General features: G+C 39.4%; 1 protein-coding gene across 1 annotated transcript in view; it reads right to left on the bottom strand.

Annotated features, from left to right (window-relative positions):
* The window catches only part of MAP1B (microtubule associated protein 1B), a 71,437-nt gene that overhangs the window by 19,412 nt on the left and 27,512 nt on the right, over positions 1 to 24,513 (bottom strand). The window contains exon 3 of the mRNA XM_027671434.1: positions 2,619 to 2,701. Coding sequence (XP_027527235.1) covers positions 2,619 to 2,701 — 83 coding nt within the window. The remainder of the gene's footprint in view (positions 1 to 2,618; positions 2,702 to 24,513) is intronic.

The raw sequence follows: 24,513 nt of genomic DNA, 5'->3' as shown, positions 1-24,513 counted from the left end.
AGCAAAAAGTTCCTTTAATTAAATGTACAACTAATGCTGGTCTGTCACTGATTGAACTAACTATAATACTGAAATATCCTTGATGGATTGAATAGATTGAGTGTATCTATTTCTATTTTAGACAAAAATATAGACAAGTGCAGCCATCTGTCTGATGTGCATTGCTCAAATTTTCTCTGTTTTAGCTGTATTAAAACAATATCAGAATTGGCTTCCTCTTCTATGTTTTCTGTTGTTGCTGGCAGCAGTACTCATCACTCTGCCAACTTTGGTGTAAACTCACCAGGTTTTGCAACAGCAAAACTATTTCCTGACTTTTGAATCACTGATACGTGACTGTCACATAATTCCCCTTCAACTTATTTTATTAATTGATAATAAAGTACATTCTGCAGAGCTAGCAAAGCATGAGAAGAAAAAAAGTAAATAAATGCTTGCAGACTACAGAGCATAATGTATCATACACTTGGAAGACCTTAAAGATACATATAAATTCTGTGTCTGGGTACAAGCAAGGCTTCCTGAAGGACTAGCAGAAATTTGTCTCCTGATTTCAAGACCACTCAATTTCATAAAAAATACTGCAAGGTGATGATTTTGTTCAGTTGAACTGTTGGTTAAATTCCCAAATTGTTTGAAGGAAGTGCACAAGCAAGAGGTAGCCTCAGTCCAAACGGAGGTAAAGATGGAGTGTAAACAGAGATGGGCACACAAGCAGATCAGTGTTTTCCCAGACTTATGGTAGGCACAGGAGCAACAGAGAAGGGACTTCCTAAGAAGGAAGTAAATATTCATAGGCATTTCAGAAACTTGTTTTCTTTGGGAAACTTCAACCTCAACCTCTCTCCCTTTGGGCCTCTCTCTTCTGGGAGTTATTTTGGTATTTGACAGAATATGACAGGAGCTTCAGGCAGAACCATGCTTGGACTGCCACTAGGTATGGCTATTAGCAGCCAGAATAGCAGGAATATCATATTTCTTTCCGTTTTTTATTTTATTTTGTTTGGGGCTTTGTTGTTGTTGTTGTGGTGGTGGTTTTTTGTTTGATTTGGGGTTTGGTTGGTTGGTTGGTTGGTTGGTTTGGTTTGGTTTTTTCTGAATGAATAGTTTCAATTTCCTCTTCTGGTGAAGTTAGAGCTTCACACTATATCACTGTCTCCCCAGATGCAACTTGGAAATCTCTTGATATGTGAAACTAAGTTTTCTATTTGCCATAGCGTTCAGAGCATGTCTACTCCAACCTCTGATTTAATTCTTCCACCTCTTTCTTACTGTCTCTTTCTGGATTGTGTCCAGTCAGAGCCTTGCTTAGCTAGCCAACTTCAAATCTCAGCTTGTAACTTCTGACTGTGACCAGTTTGGCAAGATGAACGCAAAGAAAAGGTTGGCTCCCACAGTCTAGTGAGATGAAATTAACAGTAATGTAGCCAAACATCTTTCAGAGCCAAAGGAGTAAGGCCTGGGTTCAGAAGTCATTAATGGGCCTCAAATCATGTTCTTCCATGTGGTCGTTCATCAAAGGAATGACAGGCACCAGAGAAAGAAGCATTTCCCAGCTTTTGGCAGTTTTTTAGCTCTTCTACTCCTCCCTGCATGCACACATATTATAGCTTTATAGTCTGAATAAAAGTATTGAGTGCTGCTACCCAGGTGACACACTTGTTCTTACCAACCACCTCTAGTGGCTTGTAACAGATTTTCATGCATTGTTTTTCGGTGAATGAGCTGCCTTTAACTAAGATGACTTTTAAACTTTTACAACTTCAGAAATTTCATTTGTTTTGGACTCCTTTCTTCTGTTTGCATTTAACATTACTTAAAGTTGGTAACAAAATAGACTTTTTACCATGTACCACAAGATTCATTTCCCAACAGAAATGATATTGTGGCAGCGCTTCCCAACACAGGCCAGCAATGAAATTATCCCTATTATTTCAACCTTCAGTCTCACTAGCTAAATATACCAATTTTGTCTTTGAGCTACACAATCAGTTTGATTCTACCGAGTTCATAAGGAATTGGCAGTTTTCTTGTGGGCACTCTCCAGAGTCCATTAATCATGCCACATGGTTTTTGAAGGACAGATAGATCAACCTAGAGTCACTACCACATAGTTGGTAATTCCTCTCAAAGATCCAAATATGTCCCTGGGCACCTTCAGGCACCTTCTTCATATGTAAAATAGACATCCAGAGCTAACAAACAATGGAGAAGCAGAAGAAAAGCAGATGTACTTTCACCAGAGCTGCCTCTGCTGCATCAAGAAGAGAATTTGGTGCATTAGGAGAAAAAAAATGCTGGGATCAGAAGCGTGTTTCTCTCCTATGCCTCTGACAGTTTGTCAGGAGTCTGGGAATCCAGGGAAAAAATCCAGGGAATAAATCCAGGGATGCCTGACGTTTTTCATATTTGCTCCTAATATGCCTTTTCATTCACAGTTAGGACCTGCTCAAAGTCTGCTACAGCTCTGAAAGACAGTATTGGAATTTGTCAGTCACTAAGCTGGAAGACAGTGACTGATTTTCTATAATCATCTCAACTACGTCTGCTTAAATGCTCTCATCATGTCCACTTAATGGAGCCTTTATGAGACGTCCAGTGAAGTACTTCTGACTTACCTCAGTGCTAACTGCTTCATCTGAGGGATTGATGAGGACTACAGTCTCTAAGATATCACTTCTGTGGTGAAGAATCTTCTGACCTGCAAGCACAGAGAGAAAGAAAAAGATAAGAAATTAAATTCAACCATCATGGTGTAAGCAAAGTTCCCTATGGGGATGGTTGGACACTTGCTGCGCTGTCCTGCTTTGTCTTCCTTCTGCTTTACAAAAACTGTAGCAAGCAATGTCAGGCAACAAGAGTGAAAGGGCATACAAATAGCATCCAGATCCTGATTTAATAAAGTCTGTGCAAGTTTGGAGGAGCCTTGCAACCCACTGCCTTTCATACTTAGTCTGTCTCTGTAGTTAGTAGTGATATTCATCTGACTGGGAGCGGATGCCAGAAAAACACAACAGGACTGTTGATTTTTTTTTTCCTTACATTAATTGGCAAGTTCTTATCAGACTCTCTTTCTGTGAGAACTGCAGTGAGATTAATTGGAAGCCATATTGTCATTCAGAAATCCAGACTGGTAATTAGTCTAAAAAACCAGAAGAGCTGTCCCTTCTGAGCAAACTGCTTGGCTGCTTGGTGCAATATTAAACAATTAAAATAATTAATTGAGCTTAAAAGGGAGTATGAGGGACACAGAACAAGTTACTTATCTGCCAACTTAGAAAAACTCCCCTGTCAAGAGACGCAAATTAACGAGGCTGAGGATGGTCAGGATGAAAGGAGCTCTGCGTGCCTGAGGGTATCGTCTGAGAGGACGGGCAGACAGCCATTCCCACACTGCCCCCGGCTCGGGCAGGCTCAGTGCTGCCCCCGCCCCTGCCCCGGGCAGACCCAACCCTGCTGGCCGCAAGCCCTACCCATCCCAGTGATGCCCTCCTCCTCGCTGACCTGCCTGTACCCCTCCTGCCTTCCTCCTTCTTGCCCTCCGAGCTCCCACCGTGCTGACTCTGTCGCTGTTGCTCTGGGGAATCTCTACATTTATAAGCATGCAAGTTGACAATCAAATGGCAGAAAGTGAAGGAAAAGGGAAAAAAACCCCAGTGTTTTCAAGTAAAATGTGAGAGGGGGTTGTAGTCTATTCTCTTGTGCATGACAGTGCTTAGAGACTCAGACGAATTAGTTTAAAGAAACCTAGTTTTCTTATTTCCTTTTTGCTGTACTTCCTCGAAAGAAGGAGACAGACTATATATTACAAAAGAAGAGGAGGGCAGGTCTCTTTCTCTCAGGAACATCCAGTTCTGGCATTACCCTTTGCAATTCAATTTATTTTTATAGCTTTGCTCCCTGTTTCACAGGAATGCAAATCCAGATGGCTCTGCTACTGCAGGCTCCTTCAGAAGATGCTCTATGGTCTGATATTTCAGTTGTTCTTCAGATTTCCCTTAAATTACTAGGTGGAATTTATTGAATCTAGTCTGCTAAGGAGACAAAAGAAATCATCACCCTTTAGCTGACACAGAAATTTCTTGCTTAATAGTTGGTGACATTGAGCACATACTTTGCTTCAGGCCAGACTAAGACTGATATATCATTAGACATTAACACATTAAACACAGGTAGAAAAGAAATGCAATTAGCCACATGCTAAGTTAGACAAAGATGCACAGCGTCCACCTGACTCAAAGAACACCCTTTGGACTTAACTGAAGCTGCTCCAGGTCAGGTATCCGTAGCTGAGAGGGATTTGACCCAAGCAGTTACAACTCCTGCTGACCAACACCAGTGGTGGTTACTTATATCCTATGTTCCCACAGGCCAGACACCCAGGTTTAGTGCTTGTGTGGGTTCATGGGCCTTGAGACTGATTTCCAGAGGCAACCCTGTTGGTCTGCACCATGTACACAGTGCCTGTTCAGAGATGCATGCGTGACTGTCTCCCTTTTCAACTCCTTGGCATTGACATGTGTTACTCCTTATCATACAGGGTGGGGACCCAGCACTGGCATGGTGTGAGTCACTACAAGGGCTCCCATCCCACAGAACACCTGGGAAGTTTGCAGCTATTTGCTGATATTGGTAACATGGTGCCATGTCACTTCTTGTGAAGTAAAAAAAAAAAAAAAAGACTTTTTAAAACTGTTTGCAATTTTGTAAGAGCAACACAGGCTTGGTGCCCAGGTTGATACCCTGAGATGCTCAGCTGGAATGAAGGAAAAGTCTCCCACGGGAACAGTTTTATCAGACAGAAATTAATTATCACAGCGTGGGAGCAGAAAGCTCAGCAAGAGCATGTCACAAATTGGCAAGAGACTGCAACTTACTAAATTACAAATGGAGTGGGAGAATCGAGACTTATGTGGAAGATCTGGGATTGCTTTAACTCTACTGGATTTTTGCAGCCCCTCTCTGTGCACGTGACAGATCATTTCTGTGATGAGACAGAGGAAGAAAGGAAGGAACTTTCAGGTCGCACAGAAGTGGTTAAGTGGAGAGATTTTACCTGCTTATAGTTTCTGGGAAGCAAGTCAAAGCCCTATCTTTGGCGCTTTATATCTTTCATATATAAATATTATTCATGTTTGGAAGAAATCATCTTTTGATTTTATTAAGTAAAGCTTCCAATTAATACCCTATATGAGTAAAGAGTCTTGGCAGCTGTTTGATTCAGAACCAGGAGAGAAGTAAACAGCAAGCGACAATTGCTTAAAGGGTGATTTCTGCATGCATCATCCCATTTCCTATGGCCATAGGATGCTATTGCTCTCCTACTCAGCCAAATATCAATGCAATTTCACTTTAGGATCACTGAGATGGGGATGGTGTCAGTAATACTTCCTAGAAGTGACTGAACAGAATTCTTAACTTACACAGTTGACCTTTTCAGGCCAGTTAAGCAGTGTGAACATGAGGCCCATTTTTAACTACGTTAAATTTGTGCAAACAAAAAATGCAAATGAATGGCAAGAAAAAGAAACCAAATCCTCCTTCAGGTCTTGTTTAACCAAGAATCACTACTGACACACTTTTACTGGCCATGCCTGTGCCACTCCAGCCCATGGATTTGCATGCTGTAGGCAACAAGTTACTGAACAGAGGGGTTCCCATCAGCTTCTCCTGCCACTCCAGGTGAATGTCAACACTCACTTGCTCCCCATCAATGCTATTCCCACACAAAGTAAACACAGAGGAAGGAGGTAAATCTCTCCTACAGTGATTCTTGGCAGAAGGGGTGAAGGTATTCCTTCTCTCTGAAGATGGTAACTGTTTGACACCTGAGCTGGCATTCAAACACATCTCTTTGGCAACTTTAAACATCTCTTGTTTTTCATTGTAAAGAACTTGAAAGCATTATTTCACCACCAGAATATATGACTGCTGTGTTACTATCTGCTGTGTTACATCAGTCACCGTGTTGGGTGGTATTAACAGATGGATGGTACAGCCTGCAAAGCTGGCTAATGGAACTTCCCACAAGCCATGAATAAGCAATGAACTGTCTGCAGCTAGAAACTTCCAGTGCTCTGCACCTTTAAGTAACTCCAATATGCAGTCCCCCCAGCTGCCTCTGTCTTGAGGAGGACAGTGAGGAGAGAACACTGAGGGGAGAAAAATCCTCCAAAATGAACCATAAAACATCCATTCCTGGAGTTCTTTTTTAAAGTCTGAGAAGACACTTTTAGCAGACAAATACACTCACTGGAGAAAAGACATTTTCCCAATAGGGCAATGCTACGTTTGAGAGCAGAAACAGGTAAACTTTTCCCACATTTCTAGGTATAGATGGCAGAAAAAGCTTGGTGTATTTTAATTCCTATTCAGGACAATACCTTGTTTATTGATGTCCACATGTAGTAATATCTTCAAAGTTTTTGTCCTTTTTGCCTTTACATTCATGGTAAGCAAGAGCTGGATGACTGAAAAATATTATTAACTAAATGGTTTTGTATTTATTAGTGCATAGGTGGCTTGGAGGAGAAGTGGGGGAAGAGAGGAGGGGTTTTACACTCCATTTCTATGCACCCATGAGCTAAAGGTAGGCATGGGCAAATCAGACATTCTTTTACATTCAATTAAATTGGTAGAAGAAAATACACCTTCAGCAAAAACAGAAGCAATAAATAGCCTACAGAACACAACAAAGGTTTTCACCACTGAATAAGAGGTCATATGGAACATGATCTTTGGGCTGCTAAGCCTCTGAAAGATAGTACTGGGGCTTGTCAATCACTATGCTGGGAAGCAATAACTGATGTTCAAGAATCATCTCAAGTAAAATCTTTTTCAAATTTACCATGTCAGATGAAGGTAATTGGAAGGTTATAATATCCCTTGCATATGATACATTTAAAGCAATAAATTCCTTTGGAAAAAAGGAGCTTTTTGCCTAGCAAACAGTAATCCAATAACTCATACATTCTAAATAATTTTAAACTGCTCACTGTTTCATCTTCTATTTCTAGGACATCAAATTTGTCCTCCAAAACCAGATGTGTTAACATTCTGTTCATCATGGTTGTTCTATATTATCAGCAGAGTATTCAGAGTCTGGATGACTGGCCATCTGAAGGTTACTATGTCTTATACTAACTGAATAAGTCTATTTTTCCTTGTTTTCAATACAAAGATCCGTGGGTATAAATTGTCAATAATGTTGTAATTGTGACCAGCCCCCAGACACCCACATTATCAGCCTGGAGGCACTACATTGCAACAAAAAATTCCAGACCAAAGAGAAAGGATCAAGATCCCCTTTTACAGCAGATTATTAATTATCTGAATAAATCTTGCGTAAATTATATGGAACACTCCATCATCTCCACCTTCTTTGTTGAGATAGTGCCACCAAAGCATGCTAAGTTTCCTGCTGAACTAAACTGCAAGCTGGAGAAATAGGTAAGCGTACAGCATTAAGCAAGGAAGAGGGTTTTATAGAGTCACTGAAGGAAATTCTGACATTGTAAAAATCTGGAGTTCTGTATCTGCAAGTAAGAAGAAAATGATTTGCAGACTTGATGGAGAAATACATCCTGTATAATGCCCAGGCACTGTACTACGAGAACAGGACTTCAGAAAACCCCTTCCAGGAACGGTCTAAAAGCCCTGCAGGTGATGCCAGTGGCTGCGGAGGGTAATGTCAGCCTTGTAATCAGTCAGCTGACACGATGGGGAGTGCATAACACAGGCATAAATTCATTTATGCCAGAGAATATGGATTCACTGCCTCCAGGGCTCAATTCAGCCCAAAGGCTTCTTAAATTTAAGATACCTGCAAGGAAGGCACAGTAATTTTTTCCAGCAAGAACTCCTATATATGTGTGAATATCAGAGTACTTTACACATTTCTACGTGAAAATAAAATCCATATACCTGCTAGGATGATAAATTAGCGTGACAGCTGTGAACAAAAAGTCAGGTCTACTAACATTGCTGAGTTCTCTGATGGTGACAAGGACTTGGAAGAATGACACTTACTGCAAAGAGTGACTGTTCTCCTTGCCATCATTTAAATCTGCTTGCTCTGGACACAATGGTTAGTTCAGATTTGTATCTAATATTACACGCTTTTTATAGAGAACTATGCTTCATCTTTGCAATGTTATGTTAATCTTTCTTGCATCTGATCAGCTGGAATACTGAACTGTGTTGTGACTCTCCAGAAAGCATAAATCCTTGTTTTATTTTCTCCCTCTACCCAATAAATGTAATTCATATTCAAGTTTCACATGGTTCAGCTGCAGCCTCGTGATAGTTAAACGTTTTTCCTACCCACATTTGACTTTCAACAATTTATTAACTACAAGTTCTGAGAGGCAATGTCCTGCAGCATATTGCATTTTTTGATTTTTAAGCTCATATTTATTTAATAAAATAAATCTAATTGCATATAATTTCATTTTTGTTCTTGGGTAAGTCCTTATCTGTCAGATCTAATTCAAGTTTATACCTCCAGGTAATAACAGAGCCCTGAAAGTGGAAGGTTAGACAGAAGATGATTGTGCAGTCTGAACAGTGACTGCAAGATTCCGCCTCCAGCTACTGTACATGAAGCCAGTTCACCAGTCCTTGCTCAGGACTCCTTAACAGCAGTGAGGGAAAGCAAGCTGACCTGTTTGCACTAATTCTCATAACTCATATTTTCTGCCTCAAACTTTAGTTCTTGCACACTTAAGAACTGAGCTGAGCTAGGAACTGCTGCAAGAACTACATGTGGAGGTGATTGTCCCACTCTGCTCTGCACTGGGGCAGCCTCACCTTGAATATTGTGTGCATTTTCGGGCACTACAATATAAGAAGGACATTAAGCCATTAGAGAGTGTACAAAGGAGAGCAACGAAGATGGTGAAGGGCCTCAAGGGGAAGCTGTTTGAGAAGCAGCTGAGGTTACTTGGTGTGTTCAGCCTAGAGAAGAGGAGACTGAGGGAGACCTCATTGCAGTCGACAACTTCCTCGTGAGGGGAAGAGGAGAGGCAGGCACTGATCTCTTCTCTCTGATGGCCAGTGAAAGGGCCCAAGAGAATGGCCAGAAGTTCTGTCAGGGGAGGTTTAGGTTGGATATCAGGAAGAGGTTCTTCACCCCAAAGGTGGCTGGGTGGTGGAACAGATTCCCCAAAGAAGTGGTCACAGCACCAAGCCTGAGAGAGTTCAAGGAGTGGTTGGACGATCCTCTCAGGCACATGATGTGACTCTTGGGGATGGTCCTGTGCAGGGCTAAGGGTTGAACTCAATGATCCTTGTGGGTCTCTTCCAACTCTGCATATTCTGTGATTCCGTGATTGCAGGGGACCTCACTGCTCTGCGACCATTCCCATTGAAATATCCTGAATAAATGCAAGGCATTATATCTTCTTTTTACACACCCTGTTCATCAATAGACTATCTGTATTATCTTTTCACACTAAATATTGATTTCTTGCATGTTTGCCAACTTTGTGTGACATCTAATTTGCTGTCAAAATACAGCTATTTATCAAGTGGAAGCAAACTGCTGGCCTTTCACTAACATCTGTTCCTGTCAGGGCAATTTATTACTTTCAACTCCAATTTCTCAACTTCAGAAAATTGTATTTTTCACATTCTTGCTATTTTACAATTTCAGGGTTTTTATGTTAAAACATTAAAAATCAAAAAGTAACTCTGAAAAAAAAGTTGAAGCAAATCAGTTTAAAGCACAATAACAAGAAAAGTTTATATATTATAAACTAAACTAAAACTGGTTTATCTCCCAAAAAAGTGAGTATGCTACAAAAACTGAACCAAGTACCCTAGCGATTTCATTATTGATTTCACTGAGGCTCTGGACAGAAGTAAAATTTAAAACCAAAGACTGCTGAAGACCTCAATAAAATCAAAGAAAGAAAGATTACATCTCCTGTTTATATACTGAACTTGTAACGGTAGTGGAATCCAATGCTCCCAATAAATGGGTTCACCCTTGACTTCGTTTAAGAAAAAATTATATCCAGTAGTCAGTCAGCATTCTCATTTGATGCCATGGTCAGGCACAGCTGTCTCCAAACTCTGCCATTTCTGTTCTTCCATTGATCTGTGTCATTTACAACCCATATGGTGGGTAAAATTTAAATCCCAGAAGCCTTGTCCAACACTGTTTAGCAGCACTGTGATTTCAGTGAGAGGATGGAAAGCAAAGCACATAAATCTGAACTGGCACAGCTGGAATGCTTTCCAGACACAGAAGTGCAGCTGTATGATCCCACTCCAAGAAACGATCTCCTGTAATTATAGGAAAGGGGGGGGGAAATCGGAGTGTTTGGATAGCTGAGCAGTTTAACATCTGGGCAGAAAGTGAGGGAAGAGTAATGTCTGTTTACTAGAGGGCCATGCAATGTCCCTAATCATGAGAACTGCATGGCTGTAGTCAGTGTAGCTTCGAGAAGACACCTGTTTCCAACCCAAGTGTCTGACATGGGCTTTCTTCCTCATGAATCACCCTTCCAACCTTGAAACAGCGACAGCTAAAAGACTGCTGCATTCATCAACTGGCTTACCCTTAGATCCTTTTTATATCAATTATAGAGTATTTTCCATTATTTTCAAGGCAATATATAGCACTTACTAATAATATTCCATTCAATTAAAACTTAGAATCTTCCTCCAAAATATTCACAGTTCAAAGTGGCTTTCTGAAATGTGTATCTTAATCTTGTTTGGTAGTATCTCCACATATTGGTTCTGTAGATTAAAACACTATAGACATTGTGAACTCTGAACAACTACTTTCACAATTAATTTTATCTTTAGAACATGTCTGATAGGTCTGAAAGAATTTTAACCCCCTAAAATACAGATAGGGAAAGAATTTCCAAGGTCATATGGAAACAGAAACATGAATCTTTAGAAGCCAACCAGAGTGCTGCAGCCACACAATCCTTTTGGTTCTGCAAGTACATCACTATCTTGTATTTTAGAAAATACTTAAAAAGCTAAACTATGCATAATGGATTATTTTTTGAGGGACTCCCTAAGTCATCTTTAGCTACTTCCCAGAGCTGAAATTCTTCCATAAACCACTTGCCTGACCATTAAGATATCAATATTATCTAACAATAACAATATTATCACTGCAGACCTTGATACTCTAGCTTCAAATGGCAAGAAAAAGAGAAACTAATGCCAACAGAAATTTCTGAGAAATTTGTCCGGGACTATCTAGGCAAAAGCCAAGCAACTTTATCTTTTCCTCTCTTAGATTTTCTATGTCATAAACTTGAGGGCAGCCAGGTAGGTAAATGTGAGGTTCTCTGTAAGCAGTTGTCTAGAGTTACACATCTCCATTACAAGTAATGATCTTAAAAAGCTCTTAAGAGCAAGATAGTGGTATGTGTACCACAGTCAGCCCTATTTTTAAAGCTGTAATCCTTTCATTGTCTTTCATTAATCTCTCTCATTAATCTCTCTCCTATGCTTAAATCTTAATTATGTAGAAAATGGCAAGGACTGCTCTAGGATGCACTGTAGAAGTAATTCGTGAACCTGGAGATTTAGTTTTCAGCAGCACAGCACATTGCCCTGGTACTGCATAGAAACTGGCAGCCAACACACACCACGATGGGAGACTGCAGTGATGCAGAGCTGACTCATCAGTACTGAAGGTCAATAAAAGTCCTCATCTGAGACTGCATTTGGGAGTGTTACTAACCAGGGAGAGAGGCAGAGCTGCGCAACATCAGACCTCTCCCACATACAACCTTCTTTGTCTAGAAAAAAGGAAATTTCTTCTTTTACCTTTGGAAAATATCTTGGATCCAGAAACTAAAATAATCCTGAGCAGAACAGACCCCTTTCCACTATAATTTATTTACAATGCTTCCTGCAATGTGATAATTTAAATTTCCTCAGTTATTCAGAAAAGCAATCTCTCATATCCCAACTGTCAAATAGCCAAATAAAATCTTATTTGGAAAAAAATGCTACTTATTTCTCAATACCTCTGTGGCATATTACCTCATACTTCACTGTTTATTGAACACACTATATATCATAAGTCACAGGACTGGTTAGAAACTTAAGTGTTTTTTATTATACCAAGTAACTGATATATTCATATTACAAACTAAACCATTACTGGGCTGTTAAAGATACTAAGCAAATTTGCGAATCAAACGTGGTTGGCACTTTTTGCAAGGGCTGATTTTAGGGAGGAAAAACCCCCAACCATCAGATTTACTTTAATTACTTTATAAAACAAATCAGAATTGTGCCAATCCAATATTTAGCACAGCACCTAACTCAAATCTAAATGTACTCCATAGGAAAATTGTCAATGAGCTCAATGAGGAATGGAAAAGGTTCTCTGATTATAAATATCTGCTGTTAAAAACAAAATGGGGAACATCAGCATTATGTTTCTCCTTAGTGGTATTTAACCAAATAGTCAAGATCCTTCCAGTATTTCAAAAAATACCCAACAACCTCAGTTAAATTTATTTTACTTCCTTTCAAATGTTGCTATTGCTAAAACCTCTTATTTTACATCCTTTTATTTTCCCTCCCTGTGCTGCAGTGCCTGGCTGTGCTGTTCTGCCCCCACCATCCCGATGGCCAGGGAAGGGAAGCTTGCTCAGAATTTTTTCCTCTTCTCTGCAGCACACTCTGCAGATGCTTCTTTGCACTTCACCGCAACTCCCACCTTTCACAAGGAAAATAGAGCACAGCAGCATCAGGGAAAAGCTGATGTAAATTTAAAATGTGTAGTGAAGGGATAAATATTGAAATGAATATTTCAGAAAAAAAATAATTCAGAAGTCTGCCTTTCCTCTTTCCAGACACCTCTACCTGAATATGTTTTCAGTTTGTTATTTCTCTTTAGGGAGAAGTATCTGAATTTTGATCCCTTCAGAAGGTTTCTGTTACTGTTTCTAAATTGCCGCAGCTTTCTTACTAATAGGCTTTCATCGTTATGGCAGCTGAAGCCAAACCCAACAGCTCCAATTAAAATCCTCTGGAGGATATTTCTGGTCTTGGTGTCATTACTGTGCATGCAACTGAGTTTTAAGTTCATCTGCCATTCTTGTTGAAAGTCTGACAAGTCAATACAACCTATAAGTGCTTCACACATAGGGAATCCATTCTTTCCCTAGAGCACATTTTCTTTGTCACGTATTTATTGAAGTTTCTCAGTTTAGCTATAATTTCTATCCTTCCTTCTAATTCAAATCAGAAAGGATTTCCTCTCCTTGGCAGCCTATGATTAATAAATGACAGATCTGTTTACAAGCACTAAGGCTGTTGCAGGGAGGCTGGCACTACAGATCAGACACTTCATTTTGCAGTATACAAAATCATTTATGGTTGAATCTTCCTACAGTCTGTCAATCAGTAAATTTTCTTGGGTAAAAAACTCCACAGTTCATAAACCTACCCTTGATACTTGTACTGTAATGTTTATAATGTACAAGAAAACCTCCATATTTTTGCCAAAATATCTCAACAAAGTGGTGCTCTTTGAAGAACTGTGAAGTTCTTCTTTCTCAGGTAACATCACAGCTTTATTGCTATTTCCTGAAGAAATCACATAATCATCATAGCTGAAATACAGTGGAAGAGTCATATTTTTTTAATACTTGGGCTTACTTTTGTGCATTTTAGAAACTTGTTTTCTGTTGAATGTATTATTACTACCAACTAATTACCAGCTGTGGAATATCGCTGAGCCTCTGCAAACACTACAAAACATAACAAGATGCTCTGTTTGTAAGCCTTTAATGAGAAGCAGGTTTAAGCTTTTCCCCTGGCAACCATCTGGCTTACCAGCTCCACAGCACAACTTGCCCAAAGCTTTTATTCTGCTTTTACATATAAACAGTGTTGCTAATCAATTTCTGGATGTGAATTCGCTGTCCCTTTCTAGCAGCAACCATTTTCCTTGTCTGAAAGAGCAGAGCAACTGTTCTACCCCAAGGCAGAGACCTTGCTCTGCCAAGAAAAAGACTCACTTAAAAGCCTCAAAACACCTTCATCCTTCGATTCTTTACTGGATGTGTGCAGTTCTCCACTGTGATGGTTTTATATAAATTGCAAATGTAATATGAAATCAATTGCCTCTGCATAGAATACAGGCAAGTACTATTAATTAATTCCAGGTTTTACAAAGAAGAAAATGAGACAGCACACCTGTTTCAACACAAAAGGAACACTCTTTTGGGTTTCATTTCTGGAATTAAAACAAGCCATAAAGTAGTCCCTCCAGTCTTTGGCTTTTAATTTTCTGATGATATGCATAAGTACAACCAATTGGACTACACTATAAGACTGAAAAAGTCAACACTATCCTGTAATTAGAACATCACAAACAGGGAGGGAGGGAAAAAACAGCAAGTATTTTCAGGAAATACAAACCCATATCCAGATATTATCTTGCAAAGGCAATGTCTTTTAATACCTAAACTCTAAAATTTCACAAAGCAATTATCCTTATCAGTGGTTGAAACTGAAGTAACAAAAAGCAAAATATGAAAAACAAATAGTGATAGCTCATATCTGCTGGTACAAGAAAAAAACAGAAAACAATGAACCAGCAAGTGTGACAAAAAGCAAAAACTTGCCCTCTGAATGACAAAGTGAGCAGACTTTAGACGTCAGTCAAGAGTCTAGCCTGGATTATTTTATTTCTTTACTGGCCCTGTACCTTCTCACTGCATCACCTTTTGTAAGGAAAAATCAGCAAGGAACAGATCTAGTTCTGAAAACACCTGTTTTAATCTTCAAGTGCTCAAGTTGTTGTCGTCTTTTTAGGAAGAACCACATGCCCCTAGAAATAGTTCAGGCAGCCTCTGAGCTGAGGGACAGAGGACTACTCTTGCAGACGCATAATGGGAGAACCCTTTCTGCTTTATGCAGCCATAACAAGCTTTTACAGGAGGGTGCGGAACTCACACCTAGTGAAACAGTTTACTCCTGCATATGCAAGAACTGGCGTGGAGCACCTCTAACTGGATAAATACCCACAAAACTCCCAGAAAGCCGACATGCTCAGTACGTATCAAAACTATTTACTTTAAAATGAAACAAAGCAAAAGCTCACCCTGTCACAGAACACAAAACATTTAATTAAATATGAGCTCTGCTTCGGGTTCTGTCTCTTGCAGCTAAGTATTCTTACCTTTTACTAAATCTTCATTGTTATTTTGGAACCCCTTATCCCCTTTTAAGCCTCAAGAATACAAATCTCTGAAAATACTTCGTAGGAATAATAAAATTTTGGTCTGGTCCTTTGTGAAATTGTTGGAAACCTCTAGCATACTACCATTGCTTAAACTTCAAGGTCTATTCTTCACTTTTTGTGCATGCTTAACTCCTATTAATGCCAATGAGAGTTATGCGCATACAACAATGAAGGATTAAACTTCATTGTTTAAGGGGCAGTGTCAGCCCTCTGCTGCTTTAGGGAAAAAACCTCAAGGATATTGCAAGTACTATGGGGAGTTAATCTCATTACACACTACTAATAGCATCTGTGGCAGTGTTTGCTTCTTCTGTCAACCATAGGTGACCACCTGGTGCCCTGTAACTAGAAATCTGCTTCCACAACACATGCACAGATCAGGATCTGCTTGGGAGACTAATCTGTAAGCTCCTATGGATCTATTCTCCTGACACTTTCTCTGCCACTGAGAACAACATGTGTTTTTTATTTTCAGTTTGAATATTTTCAAGTAAATGACAGACCTTTTAAAAGTAATTTTGCACAACACAAATCCTTAAAAAAGTAAAGATGTTTCATTAGGAATGAATATATCATGATGCTTTTCAGTGCAAACTTCACTCTAGCCAGTCTTCTTGAGTTATCATTTGATTGGCTTCACCGAGTACCTTCCAACTGTAAAATTGCTGCAGGGCTGATGTTAAGTACTCTTCAGGTCAGCCATCAGTGAAAATAAAGACATCCATCAAAGAGAAACTAGTACACTGAAAATCATATGAGATGTTTCTTTTATTGGTCAGCATTGTCTTGTCTATATAAGTATTATGAAAGATAAGCATTAAATGTACAAAGGTATTTTTAACTAGGCTTTCTTAGTGCATACCAATTAAATCAGCAGGGTCATGCTCACTTAAACCAGCTAGCAACCTAGCACACAAATGAGTTTCACTTCACATTTGAACAGAAAGGACACAATCACTAAGCAACTGTTTGTAGGCACCAACTGAATAATTAAAGCTGGTCTCATCATACAGATGACACATCATGCTGTGAAAAAAAATTACCCCTGGCAACTCCTGCTTCTGAAATCTAGAGAACATAAAAAAAAGAAACACTAGGCTCTGTATTACAAGTAATTTTGCTGGCTTGTATCCTGTTCGAATGCTTTAGGGTAAAAGCACAAAGAATGGTGATCATCAACCTTTTAAAATTTTGGTTTTCGAATTACTTCTGGCAATTGCCACCAAGTAGCCTCCAGCAATGGATTGCTAAGATGACACATTTTAAGGGTCAAAACTAAAATCTACAGATGTGTTGTGAGAATATTTTTAATAGAGCTGATGTGTTGATACAAACATACAGGAATGAGAACTGCAATTAAAATACAGTACTTTCATTTCATATGTTTTAAAAGATGTCTTGTATCCATATTCCATTTAGGGATTTCATAACAACACTGAGAATTTATTTAAGTGGTAGCTCTTGAGCAATACAGGGTGGATCCTAGAGATCTAAAGGTTCTGTTTAAATCAAGGGGTCTAGAACTGCTCAGATTTTTAAAGAGAGCCAACCCACTTTCTCACTCATAGAGACGGTCCCTCCAACTCTTAGGCCCCTCTCCCCAGCAAGGTCCAAGCTTTGCCTTTACCTCTGTGCAAGGATTGCCCTTGGAAATGTGCTGCAAGAGTCCTGAAATCTGGAGGCTCTCACCTTTGGCTCCAAGGGTCATACCATTGAAATTAACTTAATGCTGTGTTTTTCCCCAGATAAGACATAAAAGCCAGAAAAAAACCCCAGGTCTTAGGAGTTTCTTAAAGATCCAAATAATAGGGAAAAGATGTCACTGTAAGGACGGTCGCGACACAGAATATTCAACAAGAAAGTTTATTATAGAAAAAAAGAAGCTCTGAGCTGCACTTTTACAGCTCTTTTTATACAGTTTTTAGGCACACGTTTTCTACATAGAGAGGCTAATTCAAATACACAAACCACAACTCTTACGGCTGATTGGTTGACTTTCCCAGCTCCACTTTCCCAAAACATCTTTGCACATCTGATCTTGTTTTCCTCCGATGTTTATACCTTTCTCAGTCACTCTGTTCAAAACAAGTCCCCGTTCTCATGGGACTGTGTTCTTATTTCTCATGGGACAGCTTCTCCTGGTGCTTTTCTTCTCTCTTAGGGTACATCAATATATTGTCAGAACTAAGGTCTCCATTCTCAGTTTTCCATCACCTTTTCATCCCATGTTAAGGCCTCGGTCCAGCTAAGATTCCCCACAAAAAAATCCTCAGCTCTCATTAGTTGAGAATGAGAGAGTGTGGTAAATTCAGTAGATAAAGGGCAGTTTTGTTGCAAATTTTTAAGTATACATCATCTATCAATAATCAATATCTTTGTTTTGATTTATCTATTCCTGCAGGGTTTCACCTCAAAAATTCTGCAGACTTTAAAGTGGTAGAAGTGGGAATTTTATAGCATTTGGCAAGACTCCCTGAGGACATCAATAAGCTTTAATATCATGCCCTTGGACAAGCATGCACAAAAGGAGGCCCATTCCAAGACACCCTGAAGGAGACCTCTAGAAAAAGCAAGAGAAAAACATCTTCTTGATTGAGGTATGATGGTGTAACATTGCGTGTTTTCTAAGAACAGATGTGTACAGGGTAAATGAAGGAAGTCAAGTCTAAAAGTAGCATTAGGGCAGTCAAGTGCTGTACAAATTCAGAATGAATGTGCCTGAAGCCATATCTGTCTTACAGTGAACAGTACGCACTAGGACTGTAGAGGTGGCAGGAAGCAAGGAAACATCACCTTCGCACGAAGGGTGAGATTTCACTGTGTTCTCCTAAGAAAAAGAGTGTTCTGTATTGCCTGCATTTCTTACCTTAAAGGTAATTTCTGGACACCTCTTCTTCAATGTACGGTCAGTGCACAGGTTTTTGGGTTTGGGTTTTTTCCCCCCAGCTGATACAGAAAAGGACTTTCATTCAACTTCTAGCTCACACAGTGCCACAGGATGTGCTCCATATCCCACTTTCCTCATTGGTACACAGTCCTACTTAGACTGATGAACACCTCAGCCAATCCAGAGACCCTGTTCCTTCCTCATTTGAAAAAGAATGGGCACTGAAATAGCTGATTTTTAAACACCTGGAAAAAATAAATCCCTGGTGATTATAAGAAGAGCTGTTGCTTTACAGTGGCTTTCCCCACATAAGCCTAGCAGTGTGACTAAATCCCATATGCTACTACTCAATTTTTAATAGGTCATTGGGCAAAATTTCATTCATTTTTTATGAACACTAGAGTTAAAACTGAATACAACTGCTGGTAGGCATGGGGTAAGAGATTGTATATTTCCATAAAGAGGTTTATATATGGAGTAAGAGGTGCATATAGCTATGAGAGATGAAATGAAAAAACATATATGTTTATCACTGCACTGCTGGATCCATTCAGTGCTTATCCTAAAGCTGCTTGTATAACACTCAGTTAAAGTAGAAAACCAGAAAAAGACCCATTTACTGATCTGCGAGGCATGGGGATTTTAGAAACACATCAAGATCACCCTTGATGAGAGCAGGTACCACTTAGACATGAGAGGGCCTTAGAACTATCTCAGAATAATTCACACTGGGAATTCACAGGGAGATTGCACCCCAGTTTGAGGACCCAAGCTCTGCGATGATAGGCAGATTTGCTGAGGTGAATTTACTTCCCCGTCACTTCCAGAAAAAAGCTCTCCAGTGCTTTAAGTAATCACTAACAGGGTAGGAATAAACCAGATTTAGATTTCAAAACAGTGTTTCTGATCCCCTCCCTAGCATTCCTTCCCAGACTGAAGGTCTCAGCAAGATTCCTGGATTTCCAACAAGTCTTCTTTCGCCTTTTTTCTCTGCATGTGAGACAGTGTCTGTGCTTTTGTTTTTAATTTAGATGACAACAAAGCATGGGGTAGAGACCAATCAAATTCTAAGCACAGATAATGTCTGATATGAGTATTAGACCCTGACACTTCTATTTGATTTGTTCATCAATAAAACCCTCATTAGGATAGTTACAGTTGAAGGAAAATGTTTCTCTTTTATATGCCAAAAAAAAGTATGAAAGAGTCTCAAGAAAACTAGTACACTTATCTATAAACTGTCCTTGAATTGGTTGCTATAAAACAAAACCAGAAGTTCTTTGGCATAGCTCTCATTGCATAAAGATTTAATATATTTGCTCTTGGTGAATATTAGATCTTGATCTGAAAACATGAACACACATCTCTGCTGTTCCCCAAGATGAAAGCATGTAGCCTTCCATTTTATATCATCAAGACACAGTATATTTGCTGTTATTTCAAAATATTTATAAAATGTCCCATGCAGCTTTCCTTTGAATGCAATAAATTGCTTTTATAATCTACTTTGGGATACTGAGAATTCAACTGGCATTGTAGTATCTCATTTAATGCATAAAACTCTCAGAAACACCTTCTAACAGTCAGCTAAGTCAGATGAAAGAATTCTTAAAATATTAAGGGCTCATTTATATCTTCAGAGCATGGGTCAGTTTTCAAGCCACATGAGTTGTGTATGCACACTACATGTGTGGGAAGGATATTCATGACCACAAAATCAATTAGTAGGTCTGACCTGAAGTTTTAATTACAGTGATACAATTCTCTTTTCCCTCACTTGACTTCTGTATAATATCATTCCTATGTATTACCAAAACTAGGAGATGGCACTTCATTTTGTCTGAACATTGATCTATGCCAACAGTAATATGCCCACATTTACCCTGTCCATTCCAAATGCTTGAGCACTTACAGCCCTACTGTTGTCAGACTTACTCTATATGCCATTCTTCATCCACATACACACTCAGTTTCCATAGTGCCCTCCTCTCTGTCACTTTAATCTCTAAGAAAAACATTCATTGCTTACTTTAGCATCAGATAATATATTAAACAATAGGTTCATTTAATTTACAGATTGCAGGACATCTTTACAGTTTGTAAGGCAGTAAATTTTAAACCTTTCTGAACCACAAAAGATCTTAATTCTTGCTCTGAAAAACTCAATTTCAGTGTTTGCCTCTTTCCTGTTTGCAAATCCAAGATCTGAACACCATTCAGATGAATCCTACCACTGAGGTACAGTCTGATGGCTTGCAAGTATGCCTTCATTTGGCCAAATCCACTGCTGGCTACCTGCACCTCCTGGTGACTGGGAAGGAAACAGGAAAGCAGTAAGAAACCAGATCCTCTGGAAGGGTTTGGCTTTCTGACCTTACAATGAGGATAAGATGTCCCCTCCCCACTTTACACCACTGAATTTCATTTCCTTTGCACCACCATCATCACAAATGTTGAACATGTTTGTGCTGATTAATCACAAAAATCTCACCATTTCTCCGCTCATTCCCTTCTCCTCTTGTTCCTTGTCTCCTTTCTGTCAAAAGTGTAATTTTCAGGGGCAAAAACTCACATGAGAAGTATGTGAACTGACATAAACATGCAGTACCAACACTGAGCACGAAAGCAGCATGGCCATGAGTGCAGCATGTATTAGGTGTGATGAGGCAAAGGAGATGTATGGGACACTCTCTGTCTGCAAGTCCTCCAGTGGAGTGGACATGGGCAGTATCAGCACATCAGGCCACAGCTGTTGCTACTCCAATCTTACTGCATAGAAAGCATTGCTTTTATGGTAAGAGTTTTTAAATGAACTAATTTTTACGACATGTTCTATTTGGAAATTGGGGGGGCAGCAAAAGGAAGATAAGATTTGACACATTTTGCTTGTATCTGAAAAATCCTTTATATAAGGAAAAATAAGACATTTTAGCAGAATGTGAATTCTATTGAAAGGGCATTTTCAATTAAAATTTGCTTACCTCAAACCTTTGACCAGCTTAACAATCTTTATTTTTAGTGACAAAGGTCAAAATTCTACTTTTGGTTTCCTTTCAGCATTCCTTCCTTGAGCTCCTGGAACCACTTGCTTTGTTCCTGACAAAACCCCTTCAGGCCACAAGGACAGGGGGTTAGTCCCTGTGTATGCCGCATTTACATTTGGAGTGAGTGCTTTGTCTCACAGCTGCATCTGCTGGCCTATAGTTTCTGTCATTATTTGCATTTCAAACAGAATCAATGGAATCAATGAACTACAAAACAAATTGAAGTTCTGCAGAGAAAACCAGTGCCTTTTTTTAATCTGACTCAGCTGCTGGAGTACTGAAAGATGGAAAACTTGATAAGATTGCACATTCCCTAATGCTGAGTATCATTTCAGGTGAGACCAACAGTACTTATATGTCGAAAAATGTAATTTAAAAGGGAAACTTCTACAGCTGGTGATAACCTAGTTTTCATAGGTAATCACCTATGTGATTAAAGCCCAGCTAAAACACATTAAAATACAATTCAAAAAATAGTGTAATAGAAAAGAAATTGAGGCTTAATAAGTCTTTCTCTTTTCTTCCCTAAGTATCTTATGCTGCTCTTCCAAATGTTTCTTGTGCTGTAGAAGTCTACATTTCCTGCCTGGAAGTTTGATTTGCAATTCACAGATTAATACCTATCTCAGCCCTATTGTTATGTCCTTTAGGTCATTTCTCACTCACATTGATCCAAAAATTTGAAAACCTGCTTTGGAGGCGGTTACTCAGATTCTGGAGGAAAATACAAAAGGCAGGAAAGTCAGAGAGAAGCTGCAAAGTCACTATTCAAATTTGATGTATGTTTCTATAACAATGGTCAAACACCGTCCTAGTTTATTTGCTTCACTGTAGCATGGCAGCACTTCTGCAAGGTGTTCCTACTGTACTAGCATCTTTGCAAGCAGGTAGATTTTCTGCAGGGAGCAGAATAAAGAGAACTCTCCCATCTTCACCACAACTAACCACTCCGGCCACTCCTGCTGTAAAGGTAGCATTCAATCCTACACCATGTAACAGGCTCAAGTGTCATTTAATCCTGTTCATTCCCCCCTACTTCCAAACCACACTGTCATCCATACTGTACCTCCAAATGATTGTGTATCATCGTGTTTGAATACTAGAGAACATTTCTGGCAAAAAAATCCCCCACAACTATTCCCTGGGGTGCAGGGCAGTGAGGGAGCATTAGTATTTGAATTGGCTGCACTGATCCTGTGGCTATGACATCAGACCTCTTAAGTTGATGGCTGGGACACTAATAGCAAGAGTACTTCGTTTCTTAATGGACCTCTGGGTTCTTCAGTGCACTCTCAGTGCAAATAGGCATTAGTCCTTTCCTCGACTCTTTCTGGTTTTTTCCTCTTCAGAGTTGAGATAATGCTAGATTTATAATCTTTGCAAAAAGTGGCAGAATCAAGGTTACTCTTTTACCTTCCAGTCCTTGATGGGAAAAATGTTCAAAGGATAGCCAGATCCTGCAGGGACTCATCTTGTCTCTTTGTAGATGTCTGGATGCCCTTGGAGCTGTGGTGACTCAGCTAGACACAAAATCAAGTTTCTGTCCACAGAACATCTCTTTCATCTTGCAGAATAGTCTGTGTGTCACAACTGAATTCCCACATAGAAGTACTTTGTTTTCTGCCTACTTAGTATCTCTCTGGCTAATATATTTGCTAGTTTTTGTTATAATTCTCTGGGTGCAGTAAATAAAGTTGTCACATAGCTGCACTTCATATAAAGCAATGTCTGTTTAGTGTCTGCATTTCTGTTTGCAAAGTTGTTTAATGAATGTTTTGGAAATACTTGCATTCTATAACTTGCTGCGCACAGGGATCTTTGTTCCAGTTATGATTATTGTACGTGATTTGCAATAAAAATAACAGAAGTACTACAGATCCCCTCTCATGGGCTGGGACACCTTTCACTAGACCAGATTGTTTGGAGCTCCATTCAGCCTGGCCTTGAACACCTCCAAGGATGGGGCACCCACAAGTTCTCTGGGCGACCTGTTCCACCCTCACAGCAAAGAACTTCCTCCTAATATCTCATCTAAACCTACTCTCTTTTAGTTTGAATCCATTCCCCCTTGTACTGTCACTACATGCTCTTGAAAAATGTTCCTCTTCATCTTTCTTGAAGGCTCCCTTCAAGAGCAATTGGAAGGCTGCAATTAGGTCATCCTGAAGCTTTCTCTTTTCCAGGCTGAACAAACCCAATTCTCTCAGCCTCTCCTAGAACAAGAGATGCTCCAAACCTCTAATCATTTCGGTGGCCTCCTCTGGACTCACTCCAACAGGTCTATGTCTTTCTTGCGATGAGGACCCAGAGCTGGATGCAGTACTCCAGGTGGGGTCTCATGAGAGCAGAATAAAGGGGCAGAACCACCTCCTTCAATATTGTTCTTCTGTACAGAAATAATTTGACTGTGTAAATTTCTCATGTACCATGTATCACAAATGGTGGAAACAGAAGAAACATCCTAAGTTACCGACTAAGGGCAGATCAAACTGGCCTTCAGACAACAGACCTTTTTCCACTGATTTCAGTGGGAGTTGGACAAGTTCACTAGATTAATTAAAAACAACAGTCTAGAAAATGTGTTTTACAAGATAAAAATACACTATTTTTCACACTGCCAAAAGTATTTTAACTTGCTAATTAGCAATCCCAAGGAAACTGAATGTTGACAGATTTTAAATGAATTAATATATCCACCATGCACCACAACGTGAATTTTCCTGTGACTTCAAGAATAAGTTAATTGTGAGTTTGTTCTTGGTCTAATATTGTGAATTCAGACCTAAATTATTCATCCTCTCTCATATACTTCTATATCCCCTCTGCAAGTCACATAGAAATTACCTCCCCATCCCTGGCACAGATTTCATCTAATGTAAACTGGAACAGCAACAGTAGATTCACAGTTATCCTATGTTTAGCATGCACTTAGCAAGAAGTCTAAGAAATTCTACTTCAAAATGTCTTTAGTAAGTAAGTTGCTACTGTGGACTGAGTTTTGCAACATATGTGTACAGCAGAGGTCCCAGCATAAACTCTCTGGTTCAGCTACGAGATGGATTAAGAGCTGTAGTAAATAGTTCAAAATAAAAACCAGTATCTCAGTAGAATGCTTAAAAACAATTTAAATTAAAGGTCTTGGTCTAATTTTACTAATTTAGGTCCAAGCACCTGCAAATATGTATGTCCTTTTTTACCATCATTCAAGCTCTTCTCAACAAAATCAGACTAAGGAGACAAATCAGAAGACAAAGGGAAAGTTCAAAAAACTCCACACTTAAAAGAGCTATTTTTTACATCTCCGTTAAAAAAAAACCAAAATATAAAAATACAACCAAGTGTTT

This window comes from Neopelma chrysocephalum, unplaced genomic scaffold, assembly GCF_003984885.1.
Source record: "Neopelma chrysocephalum unplaced genomic scaffold, ASM398488v2 Primary Assembly neopelma1_97102, whole genome shotgun sequence".
NCBI classification, from domain to species: Eukaryota; Metazoa; Chordata; class Aves; order Passeriformes; family Pipridae; genus Neopelma; species Neopelma chrysocephalum.
Note: the sequence above shows the minus strand (reverse complement) of the source record. Positions and strands in the feature narration are given on the sequence as shown.